This window comes from Oreochromis aureus, linkage group 16 (genome assembly GCF_013358895.1).
Source record: "Oreochromis aureus strain Israel breed Guangdong linkage group 16, ZZ_aureus, whole genome shotgun sequence".
Taxonomy (NCBI): Eukaryota; Metazoa; Chordata; class Actinopteri; order Cichliformes; family Cichlidae; genus Oreochromis; species Oreochromis aureus.
The window spans coordinates 20,772,272-20,793,942 of NC_052957.1; the positions used below are offsets into that span (position 1 = coordinate 20,772,272).

The window sequence follows — 21,671 nt, forward strand, 5'->3', positions numbered from 1 at the left end:
ACCTCTTAGAGCCCATTTATTTCTTAAAATAGCTTATTTATGTGATTGTGTATATCTGACATTATTTTTGTTTTTTGTGGGGTAAAATAAAACCCACATTTTGGAAATAATTACACTTGTGCCTGGATGTTAATGGCTGCTTAGTCCCTGATATTGGTAGAGGCACTGAACAGTTGGCTTTTAGAGCGTAAGAGGAGAATGACGCTTCGCTTTGTTGCAGCCTATAAACATTTGTAATTTAATGGAAGCTGTGTATTCAGAGCAGAGAAAAACTACACTATTACATCTTTTATTTTATATTTTACCTTTATTTTAATCTGTTATAGGAGTGTTGAAGACAATGTGAAGATATTAATACTTAACCTGGATTCCTGGAGGTGAGAGGCTCTTAATGTCGTCTACAACAGAGTCTCAATAAAATATCTGAAGCTTTCTCATCAGTATTTAACTCCGGCACTACAGGCTATTTAGAGGTGAATATTTGGTCCAGCTGTGGCCCACACATGTTGTGGCCGCAGCTGTTACGGGACACATTTGGAGTTGATTCAGGGTGAGCTCAGCTGCCTCATTGCAAGCACATTTTAACCTTACATGGGCCAGATGTCAAGTCACACCTGTTCCTGCCAGGACTTTAACTGAGCTGTAAGTGCCAAAAACAACCTAGGTCTCATCATGGTCATATCCCACATACACTCTCTGCCCACTTTATTAGGTACACCTTGCTAGTATTGAGATAGACCCTATTTTGATTTCAGATCCAACAAGGTGCTGAAAACATTCCTCAGAGATTTTGGTCCATGTTGACATGATAACATCGCAAAGTTTCTGCAGATTTGTCAGTTGCACATCCATGATGTGAGTCTCACATTGCAACACATGCCAAAGGTGCTCTACTGAACTGGTGACTGTGGAGGCCATTTGAGTGCAGTGAACTGTCCCGTTCAAGAAACCAGTGTGAGATCATTTAAACTTTGCAACATGGTGGAAGCAGCCATCAGAAGATTGGTTCACTGTAACTGTCATGGTCCATGGGAGTGTCTGGGGATTTTCCAGCCTGAGTTAGTGTGCTTCCTGTGTCCGCCCTCAGGGAGGTTCTGGTGTCCCACCTGTGTGGTTTCCACGACTAATCAGCGGGTTCTTTAGGTCAGCGCTGTCTGAATGAAACCCTTTCAAAAAAATTTGGATCAGCTTGCTGGTGACAGGAGACACCGAGGATGTGTACAGTGTCAGGTTTATTTAAAGCTGACTTATGTGTTCCTTATTTTTCTCATATACAGTTACAGTAGTGTGTGTGCTCGTACAGTTTCAAATGTTTTTAGTCTCTCTGTCACAACTTCACTGCAGCAGAGGAACATTTGTTATGATTTGGGAGGGTCAAGGCAGCTTTGGGACTGTGTGACGTAAAGACAGTTTCCTGTGTCACGTCTGAATTGTAAGCTCTTCCTTCCTTACAGACTAGTCATAGCTCATGGTTGTTATTTTTGTTTTTGTTGTTTTTAATTTCATGTGACATTAGTATTTGCGCTTTCTCGTTCCATGATGGGAAGTAGGCCTGTGAAATTATCCAAATAAAATCTAAGGAGCTTGGAAAGAAATAAAATGAGTAAACTGGTCAGTTTCTTCTGCTCAATTGCAGTTGAAACTCTTAGCCTCATGGCCCTGCAGATGTTTGCACCACCATTATAACATCAGTCTGCGGGGCGTTATCATCTTGTTGACAGGCGCTTCAGTGCGCAATGGAGAGCGCGGCGCTTCTTGCGCCCCCAGCAGTCTCTCCCCGGGACAACACTTGGCTGTGAAGCCGTCCCGCCTGCCTCACATATCGCAGACAAGCTGCTGCTCCTGCGGCGGCGTTCCTCCAACCGACGACTCGGTGGTTTCGTTATGGACGTGCAGACTCTGAGCGAAGCAGCGCGCCGCATTCCCCAAATGGCGGAGTGAGTGAGGATGCGATTCCCCAGTTCCATCTTTGTGTCGGTGTCTCTGTTCACGGCCGAGACCACGGCAGCGCTGTACCTCAGCTCCACGTACCGCTCCGCCGGAGACCAGATCTGGCAGGGGCTCACGCTCCTCTTCACTCTCGTACCGTCCGTGCTCGTGCAGCTCACCCTCACCTTCATCCACCGGGACCTGAGCAGAGACAGACCGCTCATTCTGCTGTTGCACATCTTGCAGCTCGGTCCCATCGTCAGGTCAGTGCTGACATGTTTATCTCCGTTTGTCAAACACAAGCCTTGGATCCCATTGTATCCACAATGTCCACTGTGTTCTGCAGAGGGCACGTCTCTTACCTCCCACAGGTGTCGTGCCCACGGATGTTTTTTTCCCTCTTAAAAACATGCCAGGCCTGCCAGTGCATAAGCTGCTTACAGATGGTGTGATGAATGCATTGCGCACATGCTGTTGTTTTCATTTTCTCTCACCTTTTGTCTGGTTGGCTGCATACATACTGGCGCATGATGTGCTGTATGTCCGTGTTGTTCAGCTCGGAAGCAAAAGGCTGATCCATGTTGCCACTGTTGATCGATATATGTTACATATATACACCGACAGAGCTGCCAGGCTGCTGAGCCAGCACTTACAGTACAATAAGGTCTTCTACCAGTTTGATCACCTTCAGCCATGATCGTTCGGGCAAAGCTGATTTATTCATGACTGAAAGGACATTAAATCATCGTTATGAAGCCAAACTGGAGCCACTCCACACTCACGGAGAAACCTTTAAATCATAATAGGCCCGGTCTTCCTCTTTGTATAAGCTCTGGTCTGGGTGGACCATCTGCCTTCAACTGTAAGAGCCTGAGCCCAATCCTGTACATAGAAAGCATCCCTGCTGTACACACAAAGATGAAACTGCTATCAAACATACAAACAACAGGAAATCTGACTCTGGTAAACTCATTAAAACCCACTCATGGTTTGCAGTTGGTTGATTAATTCATTTCCAGATGGACAGAAGAGTGGTTTACAGACTATGTGTGTGATTCAGTGATGAAATGTGAAGACTTGCTCTTGTCTTAGTTCTAAGTTGGTTATGTTATGGGTTGGTACATTTCTCCTCTTTTTTTCCTATGTTTGATAAACCAGAAATTTTGGACTAGTCCTTTGGGACCTGATCAGCAGTTTAATCACAAATGCAAATCATTTTAGTAGTTGCCCAAATGGAAGTAAACAATAGAACCCAGTGATTGATCTGCAGTGGTAAAGATTAAGCATTAAAGGTGTTTCCATTATTAAAATCAAAATAGACTTTTGTTTTTTAAACTTAAACCTAGAAAGGTTTCAGAGGGAAATCCTATCTTTCATTTGACCTAAAGGTCAGACTCATGCCATGAATGATGCTAACGACTATGGAAGTGCAACTCCACATGCTCATAGTACCAAATCTGTTTTTATCACTCACTCTTTAAGTCCTTTCTGAGCTAAAATGCACAACTGGTTTCTGTGAAACTCTGAAAATGCATCATGTTGGACAAAACAAGCTGATTTAAGAAGTAATTTTCTTCTTTTTTTTAAGATCAGTTATTTGAGCAGTTGATTAAACTCATGGGTGTTTTGCTAATCTTCCCCGTTCAATTCAAGCTTTTGCTGTTTTCTAAAATTAATAGACCATATTATTAACAAGTGTGACAGGCAATCCTGACAATCTAAACAACCAGTATTTGCAGCCACACATATGGTAATTATGCCTCCTCATGATTCAGCTCGTGAATAGAGTCGTACTGAGTGCCACAGCCTCCCTACTTTCCCGACTGCATTCAAATGATTACTGTTCAGACCTCTACCTCCTTCCTCGGTGAAGAGCAGATCTAAGAATAGCACATGTCACTGCTGGCTCCTTATCTCTGACAGCAGACCGGGGAATGTCTCTCTCTCTGCTGCAGACAGCACAGCAGCACTTCCTCCTCTTAACTTCCCAAAACAACACCTCTGATATTTTGATGTGTGTCACCATCAGAGAAAGTATTCAAATTTCTCACAAGTCTGTGTTGGGTTTAATCATTTCTTCTGTTGTCGCCCTAAAGAGAAGTGCTCTTTAATCTATTTAACATTAAAGTGTTGCTGAAGAGTAGTTTGTCAAAATAACAGAAGTCTACTTCCGCCTTTTCTGCAACTCTAAATAATTTAAAGCTCATGTACAACTTAAACGAGTGCAAAAGCTTCAAAAAACTGCATAAATGTGGGATTTTTAAATGTCTGTATGTGAAATTATTAAACAAATTATCTTGAAGATGTATTTAAACTTCCAATAACATTTTTTTAAAATACTCGTGACTCTGCAGTAATGTTTCAGGTCAAAAATCTAAATGTTGCTGGGAACAGAGGCCTCACAGGCTAGAGGGACAAATACACAGAGCTGATCTGGGAGTGAAACGACCTTTTAACTCTTGAAAGCTTACTTGGAGGAATCTTGTTTCTCTTTTGTGAAGTGAGCAGTTTCTGTGGTATTTCAGGCCTGCTTGTAGAGCAAAATGACTGGGTATACATCAGAAGCTGGTGAGGGTGGTCTCTGCCTGTGCAGCTAGCCCTGAAAAAACCCCGGAAACTATTCTAATGGTCATCAAACCACGTCTTTATAAAGTGACGTGTCCCAACCTGTCATCAGGGATATAAAAATAGTGATTATAACTGCTATATTTTGTAGAAAGAAAAGTGAACTGGGTCACTATTAATATGAATCCGAAGCAGATGTTTTCCTCGGGAGCTGGTGAAGACCAGAGACTGACAGATTCAGATCTGGTAGCTCGACAGGCATTTGAAGTCCACTAAACTCATCATGATGTTCATAATAAATCCAGGTTGCTTTTGCTCTGTGACATGCTGGGAGCAGCCATAACAACATGCTGAACTCTAAAGGGCTGCACATGTCCAGTAATAACACTAAAATAGGCTGTGGCATTGAAACAATGGCGGATTTATATTAATGAGCTCAAAGTGTACCAAGATGACACCTCCCCTCCCCCAACAGAAAAGCCACAGCTTTTTGTATTCAGCTGACATCTTCAGCTTCAGTCTCAGGATTGGACTCATTTTTCACTGCAAGATGCTGTTCTGCTCAGCAGCTACGAGCGGTTATCTAACTCACCGTAACCTTTTTCTTAGCTCCATCCAGCCCGACCGTCTTGGCATTACCGTCTGCAGCACTGCTGCTGACACGATGGGGTTTTTTTTGGTTGTTTTTCACTCAGACGTCTCTGAGTAAACTCTAGAGACATCTGCGGTGAAAATCCCAGGAGAGCTGCAGTTTTAAAAATACTGAAATCGAGCCATCTGGCGCTGTGATCACATTTTTCACAATTCTGTTGTTTAATGAGAACATCTGCATGATTTTGCATCACCGATAGTCGAATAGTTACGTGGTATTACAGGTGTTCAGGTATTCCCAACAGCATGCTTTGCTCTGCAGAGACAGAGCGTGAGACTGATATTCACCCTTGAATGACGTCGTTTATTTTTACTAACTCAGTGACACGTTCACTAAGCACGTCTGTTCAGTGTAAGTCATGCTGATAAACGGTGTGTCCCCGAGCACTCCTGTGGCTAAATCCTTGCGACTTGCTGTTTACCGGCTGTGCATCAGCGCTGCTTGACAAGGACAACGCTGCTTCAACCTTTGGCGCTTTGCCCGCTCTATGCACCTCAGTGTTTATAGAGTCACACTTGCTAATACATGACTCTGGCCTGTCATTGAGGCCTCATTTGACACAGATAATGGATAGCCAAATGAGGCTCATATGAAAATTACCCCTGGCTCTTTGGGCTTCTGTAGCTGCTCATAATTCTGAGCAACAAGCATTGAATTAATACTCAGAAGACTCATTAATAAGCTATAAGTATTCTTCAGCTAAACTTATTATAAACAGTAATAAACTTAATGTGTTACACATCAAATTTCAGCTCTGAATAATAAATTTTTCTGTAAAGTACAACCTCACATAAACTCACAAGACTACATAATCAGCAAGCAGAGAAATGGACTAAATCGGCCTTAGAAGGAAAATGAGTCCTTTCCTTAAAGAGCTGTTATGGCCATTAAAAGATAAGCACAGTTCATTTGCCTTATGCTGGTCAGTGTTTCTAAATTAAACAAAGAGAGATTTACCTTTACAACACTGTGCTGAATTATTATTATTAGTGGGTTGTTAATGAGACAGTACAATATATCCAACTTTCATCGGGTGGATGAAATCCGATGCACACGCTCATCTCCTCTCCTGTTTCAGGTGTCTGGAGGCCTTCTGCATCTACGGCAGCGTGGGCCGCGTGGAGGAGCCTTATGTCAGCATCACAAGAAAGAAGCAGATGCCCCGCAGGGGTCAAGCCGAGGAGGTGGAGCGGCAGGTTGGGCAGGCAGAGGGGAAACTGTTTACGCACCGAGCGGCCTTCGCCCGCACCTCTGTCATTCAGGCCTTCCTGGGATCAGCCCCCCAGCTCACGCTGCAGCTCTACATCTGCGTCCTGCAACAAGGGGTGTCCATCGGAAGAGGTGAGGGGAGTACGTATGACGTAAGCGTGTGTTTGTGTGGGACCGGACAGTTTTATGGATCGTCCACCCATCCGGCTCTACTAAGAGTCCGTCACAGGTCCTCTACAATGTGGGCTGATCAGCTAAGTGCGATATTGGAAATGAGAGAATGGATGTTTTCATGAGTCAAAGTGGTGTTATGTAACCGCCTCTCTGATACTGAAGATGGAAAATGGTGATTCTGTTTGCCAACAGGGAGCCAGGCTGTGTGTGTTTCTGTGTGAGTGTATGTGGGGTGGGAGGTGAGTGGGGGGTGAGCAGGTCTATTCCTGAGTTTTCCTGGGAGAAATCAAGTAAAGGGTTCAAACAGTCAAAGTAGGACATCTGGTCTTTGAATTGGGTCAAAATAAAAGATTTGCTAAATATCTCAGTCTTATTTTGTGTCATATCCTGAACGTGAAAATCTTAAATGACATATTTTAAATCTGTCTTAAAACAATGGCTCCATATTGCTATAGTCATTTCTACTTATACCGCCAATCTAGAATCCCATGTTTATTTTCTTGCGAGTGTAAATTGTTCACTTACATGGAAAGCACAAACAAATTTTTGTTTTATTTTTTTAAATCTTTCTGAAATCGATCTGTTCTTCTGTGAACACATGAAGAGACAGCCGTCTAACTGCACTCATAATTTGTATATAAACCAACTAAAGTAACTGAAGTGTTAAATGGGATTTTAATGGCTCAGCATGTGTAAAATATTTTATGAAAGAAATTATGTTGCATGTAATTAAATTATAAATAGAGAAAAAACCTAAAAGTTTAGGTCTGTATGTATTTAGAGCCCTATCTCTGCTTTGTGCCTTGTTACTTTAATACTGTGTACCTAGTGGAAAAAGGTTTAACTTAGGCTCTGACTCACCTGCAGTCAGCTTTTGATTTGTTCCAATTAGCAATCTGTAATCACAGATTAGGTTCACGTGCAGAAAATGCCAAGTTAATGGTATCATCCACTTCTCTCTGTGATTCAGTCTATCCTGTAAAAAACTAAAAATGTCAGCCTTATTACTGTTCTCGAATATTATAAAAAACAGTAATTTTGACAGCAGAAATTTAAACTCATACCAAGCTTCTTTTATATGCACAGGATGTTTGTTTTCTTCCAGCTGTGAAATGACTGTGCAGTGGCCTGTCATATCTGTCCTTGAATGAGATATTCTGCCAGTGCTCCAACGTCACTGCAGTGTTAACAGTGTGTGACAGCTTTCATAGCCATCACTGGATATTTTCTTGTTTTCATTCTCTGTAAACCCTGGAGACAGTTGTTAGAAAATCCCAGTAGATCGGCAGTTTCTGAAAAACTCAGACCAGCCACACACAAACCATTCTGATGCTTAGTTTAACTTCAGCAGGTTGCTTTGATCGTGTATGTATGCCTAAATTGAGTTGCTGCATGCGACTGGTTGATTAGATATTTATGCTAATTAGCAGTCAAGCAGATGTACCTTACAAAGTAGATGGTGAGTTTAAAGCTCTATTATTGATGGTTCTAACTCACATTTTTTCTCTCAGAAATCTGGTAACGCAGTACTTCATGTACACACTCACCTTGGTAGAGGAGATTTTCAGTGTTTAGATGGAATGAGCTGCAAAGTATCCTAAACTGGAGACGTACTTTCACAGATTTATAAGCAGATTTGTTTTTTTTTATTTTTTCCAACTGTTTAAAAAAAATCCCTCTGTCTCTTTCTGCATGTCAGGCACACTGATGGTGATCTCCCTCCTGTCCATTGTGTATGGAGCCCTGCGCTGCAACATATTGGCCATCAAGATCAAATATGATGACTATGAAGTGGACGTCCGGCCTATGGCTTATGTTTGCATATTCCTGTGGAGAAGCTTTGAGATCGCCACTCGCGTGGTGGTTTTGGTCCTGTTCAGTTCGGTGCTCCAGTTTTGGATCCTGCCGGTGGTTCTGCTGAACTTCCTCGTTTTCTTCCTCTACCCCTGGATCCTATTCTGGCAGAGCCACTCCCCTTTCCCTGAGAATATAGAAAAAACTCTGACCAGAGTGGGAACCACCATCGTGCTTTGCATGCTCACGTTCCTCTACGCCGGCATCAACATGTTCTGCTGGTCCGCCGTGCAGGTGAAACTCAGTGACCCAGACCTCATCAACAAGTCCCAGAACTGGTATCGCATGGCCGTCTACTACATGTTGCGTTTTGTGGAAAATGCCTCGCTGCTCTTGCTGTGGTACATCTATAAAACAGACATCTACAAGTTCATCTGTGCCCCGCTGCTGGTGCTGCAGCTCCTGGTAGCCTACGCCATCGCCATCTTTTTCATGCTGGTCTTCTACCAATTCTGCCACCCATGTCGGAGGCTCTTCTCCTCCAGCATGACCCAGGGCCTTTGGGATTGCTCCTCGCTTCTCTGCCTGATGTGCAGCTCTGGCTCTCCACAGAACCGACCCATGGTGAAGGAGGCCCCGACCCCATCTGCGCAAAAAGAGCCAGCCAGACAGCGGCCCCACGACACAGCCAGCGACAGCACAGACGACATGCCTAATGACACGACGTATGACATGCTCAATGACACCACCTTCGACACGCCGAACGAAATGGACAGCAACATAGGAGGTGGAATAAATGGCGACATTAGCCACAGTGTACACTGCACCGTTTAACGCATCAGAATAGTTCTTACGTGCCATTAAGAGGACATTATCTAACCTTGTGTAACCTTTTTAAGTGCCACATGGATCCCTCCTTGATCTCATCCATCCATCACAATTCTACATGAAGCAAATGTGTCCTTAATGTGAGAACTATCCTTGCTGTAAACGCGCAGCCTCTCTTATCAGACTACATGCCAACAATTCATCCTGCAGCCTTTAAAACCAAGAAAAAAACCCACAGGCACCATCACCTCACTCTCTTCTTTAGGTTCGGAGATTGTGTCCACGTATATGCTGCATTTACTGATCACAAGGAGCCAATGCATTTGAAGTGATTGTATTTAGTGTCTCTTTGGCATGGAGGCGTGCATGTGTGGAGCCTCAGACGAGGTGTAACTGGTTACTCTGCAGAGGAGGGGGAGAGCCGGCCCCGTGCTAGTTTTTATGGCCGCAATTATGCTTTTGTACTCCTTAATAAGAGCTTTAAGATTAATACGCGCTGCTTTCGTGACGTGCTCGTGTTTGATGATGAGATGTTAATCGCCACACATTGTAAAAGAGCCTGTTTCATCGCCAGACATGTTACTGTAAAGCACGGACATTCCCAATGTCTTTTGCACGTTTACACAAAAAAAAAGGACTTTGGTGGTTTGGTTCATTTGTTGAGCAGCAGCAGCTGTAGTGATCTGCTTTGTTTGGATGTGTTTGCATTTTTCTTTTTTTATTTATGCTTATTATGTCTGTCAACTCTGTTTCTGTCTGTCTGTCTCTTTAGTTGGAAAATTTACACTGAGTGCAGACAAAACATTTACTGTATCTAACTGAAAAAGAGTCTGTGTTTGGAAATGTTAAAAGTATTTATTCTTATTTCAACCTTTAATGTACTAAGAAAGCGAGAGAAAGAGAAAGAATGTGATTATGGTTGTTTTTGCACTTACTACTTTTTGCGACGTGTCTGCAGAGAGATGATGACCTCGCGAATCACATGAATGCTTCTTATGTTTGTACAAATAAGAAAAGCACTGTTTAAGCCAAAAAAAAAACCAACAACTTAATATACACATCAAACATATAGAGACACAAAAGGAGGCACTGAAAATATGAAGTCGTACTTTAAAAAAAAGAAATTAAATTTATATTTATATGTGAATATTGTCTTGCATTATTTTGATCTTGTCACACAATATGAATCTGTGCTGACCTCTAGTGGCTGATCGGTGAAACTGCCTGTTTTGACAATTCCCCGGTTGCAGATGACTAATGAATTTTGCTCCATCCTGACTTACTGAAGTGACCTGGGAGGGATCTGTGTGGCTAGTGGGATGCTCCAAATGCAAATTAAAGGCGCCCAGTGTTTACTTAATTATCTACTTTAGCAAAGGTGCATTGGCACACCCTTTATAAAAGACTGCTTTTCAGTGGGGTGGAGGTGGACAGAGAAAACCAGGATATTTAATCAGAAATAAAAAGAAATTTGACATTTAAATGTTGGGAATGATTTGTGTTTCAGTTAAAAGGTATGTGGCAGCATTGTGCACCAGCTGAAAACGAGACAGGGAGGACTGGCTAACACCAACATGCAAAGAATTACAGTAATCCCATGGTAAAGGTATGGATTACTGTTTTAAAATTAGATTTTAACAATGGTTTGTTTTTTTTTTTAAATCTTCACCAACTGTCTCACCTGAAAGAAGCTGGATTTCACCACTGCACTGATCTGACCGTCCGGTCTAAAGTCGCTGTCCATCCTAAAACAAAAGTTTGTGACAGTAGGCTATCCATACTGTGCCACCGGTGACATCAGAAACAAAAACAATCACCTCTTAAAATTTAAGACTTAGACTTAAGATTTAGAGCCATCCAAGCTTTTAGTTTCTCAAGACATTCAATTCAAATTTGAATGAAACAGTCATCCTTCCCAAAAGCAGAGGCCCAAGTATTGAGCCCTGTGGAACCCCACATGACTAATATGAAAATTTCTCTGAGCCAGGTACACTGAATCACTCCAGAGCAGTGCCAGAAATGCCTACACAATGCTCCAAGTGGCATAAAAAAAATATTATGCTACACTGAGCGCAAATTTGGTCCTAAAAAGAGACCAGAAACTAGACTGAAAAACCAAGGACAGTAATATATTAAGTTTCACTCCAACACTGGTTAAATCTATCCTCTCATCCAAAGGTGTTGGCCTTCAGCCTCTTTATCAGTGCTCACTCAAACACACTGTGGAACACCTTTAAAGACTTTATTGGACAAAATTCAACAAAAACAATCTTGAACTCAACAGTAATACAGAAGATCTAAAGGTTTTCTACAGATTAAAAAAGAAAGAAAATCCTGGTTACAGTGACTGACCATTAAATGCATCACAGGAAAACACACTGTCCTGTCTAAACATTTCAATAACTTATTAAAATATCAATGTAGACTAGTAGAAATACAGTATACTGTAGTGATTACTTACTTAGAGCTTCTCTAACATACAAAAACTTCTTGTAGTCGTAGTTCAGTTTTATTAAGGGAAGATAGTGAAGGAGACAAAGTTGCAAACATGCTAACATTTTCTAATTAGCAGCACAAAGCACAGTTGAGACTGAAGGAATGTCATCAATTAATATTAAAAATTAAAATAGTTTTTCCTGAGGGATGGATGAATATCAGTGCTAAATTTAATAACAAACCATCCAATGAATGTTCAGATATTTCAGTCGAAAACACGAATGTAAACTTCCTGCTGCACACAAACAGCAGACATCCGATTTTACACATTAGAAAAAAAAAAAAAATACAGTCAACGTGTGGTACTTCTGGGTCAAAGAAAACACCTGAGCATGTTTGAAAATACTTTTCAAACAGGTCTGTTTGCAGATCATGACTCCAGTCCAGACCAAACAACATTTTGTCACCGTCAGACCTGCACATATTCACAGGCTGCCAACTCACAAACCAAAACTGTTGTTCCTGCCTGCGGGGAGAAATAGATACTTGTAGGTCAGCGTCTACCAGAGGGTATAATCAGAGGATATTCAGTGTCATTCAAGCAAAGTTTGAGACATGACAGTGTTCGAAGATGGAGAGGTGGGCGCAGGGTTGCCAGGCTGTCACAGCGCCACAGCTACAGCAAACACACTGACCACACAGTACATGGTGCGGTTCTCCCACCTGACAGTACAGCTCCCTGAAAACCCACAGACAAGCAGAGGAAATTACTCCAAATCATACATAAAATACATGTTTTATAAACCAGTTTTGTGGGCAAGTTATTCAATAGATCAAGAAAACTGAGCAACACCTATGGCACTTATGCATCAACATGTTGGGGGGTGTTACAGCCCACCTCTCATAAATTAATTAATCCGGTTTAATCCAAAATGTAACATCAGTTTCATATCTAAGATCCAAACACGGATATTAACTATTATTATTGTTATTTCCACAATTATAGCTCCAAGTGGGCAGCACAGTGGTGTGGCGGTTAGCACTGTTGCCTTATAGCAAGGAGGTCCTGGGTTTTAATTCACCCCCTCTCTGGGGGCTCCCTGTGCGGGTTCTCCTTAGGTACTCCAGCTTCTGTGTATGTTAGGTTAAATGGAGATTCTGCATTATAGCAAGATAAATGTGATTTATTCTAATATTCAAAACAAAAAACAGAAAGAAAGGAGGTTTCTGGCACAACTTTACCAACTTCTAAGCTACATGGAGAAAAGAATAAAAGATCAGTCTCTCCAGTCTCTTTAAGGCTAGTCCTTGACTAAAAACTTCTTTCAATGGCAATCATAATCAAAGTTTTCTAGGATTAGGCTTAATCCATGTCTGGGAAACTGAGCCTTTAACTTATCCTCTTCTCCATGTACCTTGGACACGGGTGAAGCGCGCCCTGACGACAGGAAGTTTCAGTTTTAATGAAAGTCTGAAAAAATTAGAACTCCAGCAACTTGTGACGAAGTCCCGAGTGTAGATCAAACAGTTAAGTTGTTCCATGTGCTGAAAATATTTTTGGAGTTTTAATTTCCTCCATGGGATTAATAATTACAAGAACGCGTTTAGGTTTCATTATGATTTCATCTGCTTGCAGGCAGGTCTGTGCTGGTTTGGTCATCTCCTTATATTTTTATTAGAAGATCATTCCTCTATTTTATGCTGTGGGTGATTGAATACCTCTGTATTTTGGACTGTTGTGGTTATTTTTTGTTTGTTTTAAATCAGTAAAAAAAAAAAAAAAAATCATTAGATAAAACTGATTATTTTCTCCTCTTGGATGTGGAGGAGAAACAGTGGCACATCCCTTCAATGTGTTATCTTTTGTGCCACTTCCAATTAAAAATATTGGATTTAAATGATTTTGAAATAATCTTTGTTTGTTTGTTTGTTTTTTGAAGCATCTCACCGTCAGTGGCCGTGTCCCAGTAGCAGGAGTTGGCTGTGTGGAGCCCAGCGCCGCTCTTCTGCATGATGGTACAGTTCACTGCGACAGATCAGAGAGCGGGGTTACAACAAACAAACGCTTCACACGCAAACGCCACAAATAAGCACGATGTCCTGGAAGCTCACGTTATCGAACACAGAGCTTTGCTCACCTATGTATTTGAACGGCCGCCCTTGTTTCACCAGGTGAGTGAGTGAATGCTCCACTATACTGGCCGTCCACTGGTTGACTTTACTCTGGTTATAATCTGTTCCACCGATGACGCCTTCAACGCACTGAGACGAAATCAGTAAACAGGAGGTCATCCATCCGATTGCATTTAAAATAATGTTTATTATGATGTTTCCAAGGATTAGAGAACATACCTCTTTTACCGAGACACTAATCTCATCGGGATTAAAGACGACCTGCAGGATCAGTTTTAAGAGAAACACAAGGAGGATCAGGGTTATTCCATGAATGTTCAATCAGTGCTTCCACCTGAGCCCCTCAGCATCAGCAGATTTTTCTGTGCAATCATTTTCGTATATTTAATCAAGTGACGCAAAATCTGACGTTCATGCTACAAAAATAGTCCTCGTTACAGGTCATTGAAGTACACAGGGCAGGCTCAAATTTGGCCCTTTTTAATTCATCATATTTTCCCAGTACATGATATTAAAAACTTCAAGTGAAAATCTCAAATCAAAATCTGTTTTACAGCCAACTTTGACACCAACATCATGGGATACATCATAGTTTCAACTGCAAAACTGCACAGCTGAACTCCTATGACACAAAGGAACAGAGACGTGCATTTGTATCCTGGATGTTTTATTTGTTTTCTGAAAATTCACTGGCGAAAACCTCAAAAAGTACATTTTGATTAAACCTGGTGATGTCATAGGTGGCTGGTTTAAAAAGAAAAAGTTAAAGATCTCATTTTAATCTGAGTAAAAATAATCTGAACTGGAAGGCATCCTAAATAAATCACAGCAAAATTCAAGTCCATGTTTCATTTGTTTGTTTGTTTGTTTTTTTTAAATGCACGCTTCGGTAATTTTATATGCATGTGTATTTTCTCTAAAATAACATGCCCATAAATGCACCACTAAACTCTCATTAAGGTCGACATTCTGCTTTGAAATTAAAGTTGCATTAATTACATTTTTGAATCAAATAAATCAAATCACAGTTAAACTAATTATTACTAAATGAGTCAGCTTGCCCTCACCTCTGCAAGTGACTAATAACCATTTTATTTTATTTTTATGAGAGCAGGAAGTTCTTGTCCTACGGTGCTTTCTGTTTGTATAGCCGAGGATTTATTGCTTTGTATAACGGAGATCTGAGACCAAGTCACAGGAGTGTTCAACTCCAGGCCTCAAAGGCCGGTGTCCTGCAGGTTTTAGATATCACACTGGGTCAACACACTTGAATCAAATGACTTATTCATTACCAGCCTCTGAAGAACTTCAAGACATGTTGACGAGGTAATTTAGCCATTTAAATCAGCTGTGTTGGATCAAGGACAAATCTAACAGCTGCAGGACGCCGGCCCTTGAGGCCTGGAGTTGGACACCCCTGAAGGCTTTTCTCATTTCTCCAATTTGTGCCTCCTCATCTCCTATCCCTATCCCTGTGACCTGGAAAGCAATGTCAGTGCACCACAATGAAGGATGTTTGCATCAGGAGGATAGAGAAAGCTGTATTATTTGTTATTAATATTAATATGAGATGATCAACTACATGATCACATTTTCCCATCATTGTTTAAGCAAGTGTGTGATTGTTTCGTGTTATGAATTTCATTAGAAGTCATCCTACAGTATGAAGTCTGTCGTGAGCAATGTTACACCTCAGATCGTATCACACAACGCCTCTCCTCACGTTTCTTTGGTGTGAGGGACTAAGATGTGTGGAGAGGTGGTAAGGAAAGGCATCGAGGATGCATAAAATGAGAAATGGGAAAAGTTTATCGTAAAAAAGTGAAGAAGGGTGACATCAGCTGATAGAGATGTTTGGCCACATGTGGTGCATTCCCACTACCCCAAAATATTATTTTAAATTAACTTTACCACATTTCAGAAGAAAATGTTGATGTGTTTACTTCACTACACTGATGTGATGCACAGATGATGACTTTTCTAACTGCACTGACAGCCCAGTTTATTAGGTACAATCCTCGTCAAAGAGAATGTCTAATTAGCCTATCATCATCATTGTTTCTATGTGGTTTTAATGCCGGATATGTTTGCTTATATTAGTCAATAGGCTGTATTCAAGTGGGTTATACGGAATATAAAGAAATTACCTGTTTTTGAGGTCATTTATGACTTCACTATCATATCTGCTTTGTGTACTATATTATAATCAATCCAGTCCTTTTTTGGATTAACGTGATAGTTTAAAACGTTTTGAATGAATTCTGATTAAATAATAATAATAATAATAATAATGGGAAAAAAAATCTGAGAGTGGAGTCATGATAACAGTCCATTAAATTTGGCCTTTCGACTGACATGTACTTCATAAATAAACCGTCTTTACTGCGACTGCTATTAGAAGTATTTAAATCGGTTTATTTCGATTACTGGGTGGCATAAATGCTGACAGACATCGTATTTGAGGCTGGGTTAAATTTAAAAAAAAAATGTTATCGCCTTAAATAAATCTGATAACAGGACCACACCCTGCTAACAGGCTAAGCTAGCAGCTAGCTGAGTTAGCTGTAAGTTTACTGCTGGCTGCGGACCTTTGGATGAACTTAGCTCTTAAAGAAAGCCGTACCTCTTCTCCAGAGTTAAACTCCTCCATCGCTGCCGTCACAGGTAACACTGCTGTCCACCCTCTTTGTGGTCTCCGGTGTGTCGGCTGTTATTGTTCCTGTTCACTTCCTCTTGTTCGCAGATAACGAGCGAAGAAAAGAGTTTGACCCGCAGCCTGAAGCGGGACTCTGTTTTCTTTGTATCGCCTCGCTGTGGCTCAGTTCAGACATTACAAAAGCATTTTAGCGTTTTAGCACAGAAGCGCCACACAGAAAGAAATATACTGACACAAGAGGAGAAAACATTTGTGAAACCTTTAGGCTGACTAAGATTGATAAAATATGTATAACATGTTAGAAAAATTACTATACTTACTATATTACTATTCTTTTTTGGGGGGGATGAACATGGTCAGCATCAACACTCAGGTAAGCTGTGGTGTTTAAATGATGCTCCGGTCCAAAGGGCTGGCAAGAAAACATCCCACACACCATTACACATTTCACTCTCTGCTCAGGCCCTCTGATGCAAACAAGCTGCCAAATGTTGCCCATAAATGCAAAATGGATTTAAACACAGCATTTATAAAGGATGACTGGCAGGAAGTTATAGCCCTGGTCAAACCTATCTCTACATTTAACAGACTGAGAGAGACTCAGTATAAGATTTTTTATAGACTACATATCACTCCTGTTGTTTTGCACAAGACAAATCTCTCTCTCATCTGTGCATTAAGTGCCATTCTGATTGGGAAGGAGCATCAATTGATTTCCAAGTTCTGGACAATCATTTCCGAGGAACATAATGGGATATTTAAAATAAAGATAAAATGTTAAAATCCTGGTGTTTTCCTCTTAAGCCTCCCCTCCCTACCCACAGCACATTAAAGCCTTCTGGAGAAGTTCCTTGTAATTGCCAGAAAGTGTATTTTACACAGTTGAATCAAAGCTTCTGAGCCAAGTGTTACCCTTTGTTACCGGGAATGAAAGACTACACACAACTTTGTTTTGTGTGTGTGTGTTAAACTGTTTGGTGTTCTTTGATAAAACTTAAGAACAGGTATTGGGGGAGAAACAAAGAAGAATAATTAGAATAATTATTAGACTGATCATTTTTTATTTTTACAGATAGCATTTTGCTGTGCACACTACCAGGAGTTGTCATATTCAAGAACTTGGCTTTCTTTGGAGTTGCCTACTTGTAAAACAATCATACTGCATTATTTTCATTTGCTTAATGGTATGATGGCTAAACATCCATCCATTATCTTCCTCTTATCTGACCTTGGGTCACTTTTTGCAGCAGGGTAAACAGGATGTTGTTGATGCCCTTCTTCAGCAACACTTTCCAGTTTCTCCTGCAGGATTCTGAGGAGTTCCAATGCCAGATGAGATAAATGACCTTCCCAGTTGGTTCTAGATCTAACCCAGGGTTTCTTCCAGGTTGGGCAGCTCCTTCTGAGCCAAATGAGCAGCGACTCTACTCGGCACCATCTCTAAGGCTGAGCCTAGCAATGAAGGCTGGGCTGTGGGCAAAGGTGGGTGTCTGGGCATGTTGACCCCCAGTTTCACAGACTGGCAAAAAACATTTGTTAACTTTTTCAGATTTGTTGCAACATTTTTAATTTGATTAAATTATTATCCAGTCATATCTCTAACCCCTTGAAATGATCCCAGTAGGTGTTCTTTTTTTAAACGAGTTACTATATTAAAGAGTTCACTTCCATTTTGCGGCTGATTGCTCAGTGTGTTGAACAAAAACAGACAAATACAGCTGCTTAGTGTGTTGATAGATGAGTCAGATTGTGTTTGACATTTTAAATGTAACCAGAAATCCTTTTTATTCCAGACTCGTGCAGTGTTGACTAAAAGGTGTGCGGCACACAGACATAAACAAGTTGTGTGCCTTGTTAATATTCATTTGTGTGTTTTATCCAAAGATAATCAACCCCCCCAGTCCTTTCTGAGACTAGTAGATAAACAGTCACTCTACAGCAGGCATCTCCTGCGGCCATTACCACAGAAATACAGACTCCCAGAGGATGCCAGCAGGGAAATCCATAATACATAATGTACTAGCAGTGACAAGAGGGAGTTTCCCTCAGCCTAGATCTGCACTGCAGTGTGCGCTTTATGAACCGACTTGCCCTTTAAAGTTTAATTTATACAGACAATAAGAAGAAAAAGAATAAATGTCGCATTGTCAGAAAAGAGCCATTTCTCTGTCTCTCTCTCATTCACACACACACACACACACACACACACACCACGCCCCCTCCTGTCGGGAACACCCTGGCTGTGGATCTCTGCCTTCAGACGGTGCTGAGGTGCACCGACAGGCTCTCAAACGGTTCATGATTCTCGGGCTGACTCCGCAGCCGGCCGTGCTCACCCCCCCTCCGGACCCTCACCGCCGTGAAAGGCGGGCACACCAGGTAAGACACCGCCGCTCTGCAGGTCAGCCGGCAGCGCTCCGGGACGCTGAAACACCAGCGCGTTTCCTCCTGCATACGGCACATATGGTCAGCCGGTGCAGCTTGTTCGCAGTTCCTGATGTTTTATTTGTGCCCTTTCCTTGTTTTGCGGGGACGAAAGAGGAGGGGAGGGGGCTCTCTCCGTCCACCATCACGACCACGACCTCAGAGGACTGAGCACACATCAGTGGGTCCAGACAGCCCCGCTTCTTACCTAAAGTTAGGCGCGTTTGGGCAGGTGCATTGCAGCAGAAAGCTGGTATTTCCCTTCTTGCCTCCGCTGATTTCGACGGTAGATTTACCTGTTCGTTAATTTAATAACCTGTTGAGAATGTGTTGCACTGCTGAACTTGTTCCAGGCGACCGAAGAGCTGTTAAAGATGATGTGAAACATAAATAAAGCGCAAACAGTGCGTGTTTAGATCAAGTGATCTGAGCTGGGTTTGATGTGACAAGAAGTGACCGTGTAACGCTGTTGTTTCTTCCTATTCTTCTTAAAATAAATCGAGTTTTAGCCTAATTAGTGATAACCTTGTCCGCGGAGTCACCAGGATATCCCACCAGGGCTTTTCATGGGGGTTTCACCGTAAAGGTGACAGGCGCACAGCAGTGGCCTCGGGATGCTGCTGAATGTATGGAGGCTAGGCTGGTTATCTGACACAGTGCTCATTGTACTCTGGCTGCACTGATAAAGAAACAGGCTGACCTCATTCTGCTGTTCAGAGGTGGGTTTTGCTTCAGATGAGCAGAGGTGCATGTGGGTGATCCAGAAATGAGAAGTTCTTCCTCCATTTGGTGGTTGAAATGTTATCAGCTGCAGGATTTCAAACCCTCTGCTCAGCTACCAACAAGAAAACATGATGTATGCAGGATTTATTTATTAATATTTTATGCTTGGTTGGCTTTCTATTCCATCAATTTGGGGCCTCAGCCGTGGAGAATAAGTAATCATCTGTGACTCAAAAGCATGTTTGTGTGTTTTTGTTTTGGGATACAAAATGACAGAAAATTGAGGAAAAAGTGGCAAAAAGGATGTTTTCTGATTGCCTTGTTTTGTCTGAATCAACAGCCTAATAGTGAGCTTTCACTTGAGAATAGTTCATTTTTGCATCAGTGATTTAGGCTCCAGAGTGAATTATTTGTTAGTAGATAGTATTTTTTTTTAAGTGCAAAGTAATTTTTGATTTAGAGAGGATGAAGTTGAATACTTTTTGAAATATTCAAGCAACAAGAAATCACCTAATGGTATTTACGTAACTGGTGAAAAAAAACCCATTTTAATGTTTCTTTCTCGTGTAAATCAAAATAACAGTTTTTTTTTAACTTGTCACTCGTTTGAATTTGCAATATTTGATTAAAAAATACTAATAATTTGAAGCACTGATTGAAATGAGGTGCAAGTTTACTCCTTAGGTCAGACATGTGGGCTGATCCATAATTAAATTGTATTTACTTTTCTTGTTTGGCCCCAAGTGTTAAATCTTAGCAGCCAGTATAATGTGAAAATAGAAAAGGCCAATTCAACTTTCCCAAGTGGCTCTTAGACCTCAGACAGGGTTGGCTGCTGTCCAGAGTGGCTACTTAACACTGACAAAGCAGATTCAGACGAGAACAGGCAAACGTTTTCATCTGTCAGCCCCGTCCACTGAGTAGATTTAAACAACACTGCTCAGCTAATGAGCTCATATATTGCATAATTTTTATTATGAACCCCTAAAAGCCGATGTGAAAGATGCAAAATGTACACTGCTGTTTCCTTCATAAACAACAAGCCATTGCAGTGTAAGAAAATATCCTGCCGTGCTGTAATTTGTCATACTGACGCTTCCCCAAATTGGTTCATTCGGCTCCTCTAAGCAATAGGTGCGGTTATCAGCTGAGGCTGTTGTATCGTAGTCTCGAGCAGGGTGCCTCGGTGATGATAACCGAACCTTCATGCAGCACACCCGCTGTGGGGGTTGAGAGGGGAACAAATGGGCGAATAAAGAATGAGAGAAGCAAGCGAATGTTGGGATTCCCTGATTTCTTAACACAAAGGCAGAGGAGCTCATCCAGTAGTGCAGAAAGAATCCCTGGGGATTGCAGTCACACAGCATTAGAGGTCTCCGGGATCTGCCGGCACAGGATAGAGGAGCGTGTGCGTGCATTTGTATGTGTGCACATACATGCCTTCTTATAACAGACACTGCAGGCTGCAGCCGAATGTGCCAGACTGATACTTGTGTGCTGCAAATCCAAAACCTCTGCTTAAAGTTTGAGCCAGAGTGTGGCTCTTTCTATCAGATTGACTTGAGACAAAACTATTATACCACAAATATGTCATACTTTCTACAAAGTCGTATTTCAAAAAGCAAACTAGACAGCTACACCACCTTTGTGTAGCTGTCTAGATTGCAGCATCTGACTAGCTCATGCTGCGCTTGTGGTTGATGCTCGCAGCATTGTTGTGAGGTGTGAGATCTTGTTGTTGTTACAGATAAAAAAGGTGAAGCTTCTCAGGAAGGATGGCAAAATGTTGCTCAGTGCAGGATTTAAGCCTCAATCTAAACTTGGTGTGGTCATAATCATTTTTATTTTTTATTTTTTATATGAGATATTTTCTGGAGTCTGAGAGCCAAAGTCCTCTGATTTCGTTCGCTTGCTTCCATTCTTTTCCATTTAACCAATTCAGGGTCCTGAGGGAGGGGAGGGAGGGTTTTTGGAGACTATCCCAGCTACCATAGTTCGAATCGAGGGGTACACCCTGGACAGGTCGTTAGCTTGTCGCAGTGCTAACACAGAGAGACAGACAACCATTCACACTCACATTCACACCGATGGGCAATTTAAAATCACCAGTTAAACTAACGTCACTAACTGCATGTCTTTGGACTGTGG

The 21,671-nt window shown here is 41.6% G+C and overlaps 2 protein-coding genes across 3 annotated transcripts; one reads left to right on the top strand and one right to left on the bottom strand.

The window, feature by feature from the left end:
• The first annotated feature begins 1,780 nt into the window (after nt 1-1,780).
• On the top strand, nt 1,781-10,298 carry xk (X-linked Kx blood group (McLeod syndrome)). Its single transcript, XM_031734443.2, has 3 exons — nt 1,781-2,192; nt 6,225-6,487; nt 8,229-10,298. Exons 1-3 carry the CDS (start codon nt 1,948-1,950, stop codon nt 9,155-9,157), a joined length of 1,437 nt encoding a protein of 478 aa, XP_031590303.2. The 5' UTR covers nt 1,781-1,947; the 3' UTR covers nt 9,158-10,298.
• A 1,081-nt stretch (nt 10,299-11,379) lies between these two features.
• On the bottom strand, nt 11,380-16,531 carry dynlt3 (dynein light chain Tctex-type 3). Of its 2 annotated transcripts, none has more exons than XM_039600460.1 (5): nt 16,344-16,531; nt 13,940-13,990; nt 13,726-13,849; nt 13,536-13,613; nt 11,380-12,326 (listed from the first exon to the last, which is right to left on the bottom strand). In XM_039600460.1, the coding sequence occupies exons 1-5, from the start codon at nt 16,368-16,370 to the stop codon at nt 12,250-12,252; spliced, it is 357 nt and encodes a 118-aa protein (XP_039456394.1). In that variant the 5' UTR covers nt 16,371-16,531; the 3' UTR covers nt 11,380-12,249. The 2 variants fall into 2 exon arrangements, with proteins under 2 accessions (XP_039456394.1, XP_031590556.1); XM_031734696.2 differs by having other exon boundaries at nt 13,940-13,981; nt 16,344-16,524.
• Between the last annotated feature and the right edge of the window lie 5,140 nt (nt 16,532-21,671).

Excerpts from the sequence above, each read along its gene's own strand:
- xk (XM_031734443.2), top strand. The coding sequence starts at position 1,948 with ATGCGATTCCCCAGTTCCATCTTTGTGTCGGTGTCTCTGTTCACGGCC. Across the intron at positions 2,193-6,224 it reads CAGCTCGGTCCCATCGTCAG|GTGTCTGGAGGCCTTCTGCA; the intron begins GTCAGTGCTGAC and ends CTCCTGTTTCAG. Across the intron at positions 6,488-8,228 it reads AGGGGTGTCCATCGGAAGAG|GCACACTGATGGTGATCTCC; the intron begins GTGAGGGGAGTA and ends TCTGCATGTCAG.
- dynlt3 (XM_039600460.1), bottom strand. The coding sequence starts at position 16,370 with ATGGAGGAGTTTAACTCTGGAGAAGAG. Across the intron at positions 13,850-13,939 it reads TTAGTGTCTCGGTAAAAGAG|TGCGTTGAAGGCGTCATCGG; the intron begins GTATGTTCTCTA and ends ATTTCGTCTCAG. Across the intron at positions 13,614-13,725 it reads GCGGCCGTTCAAATACATAG|TGAACTGTACCATCATGCAG; the intron begins GTGAGCAAAGCT and ends GATCTGTCGCAG.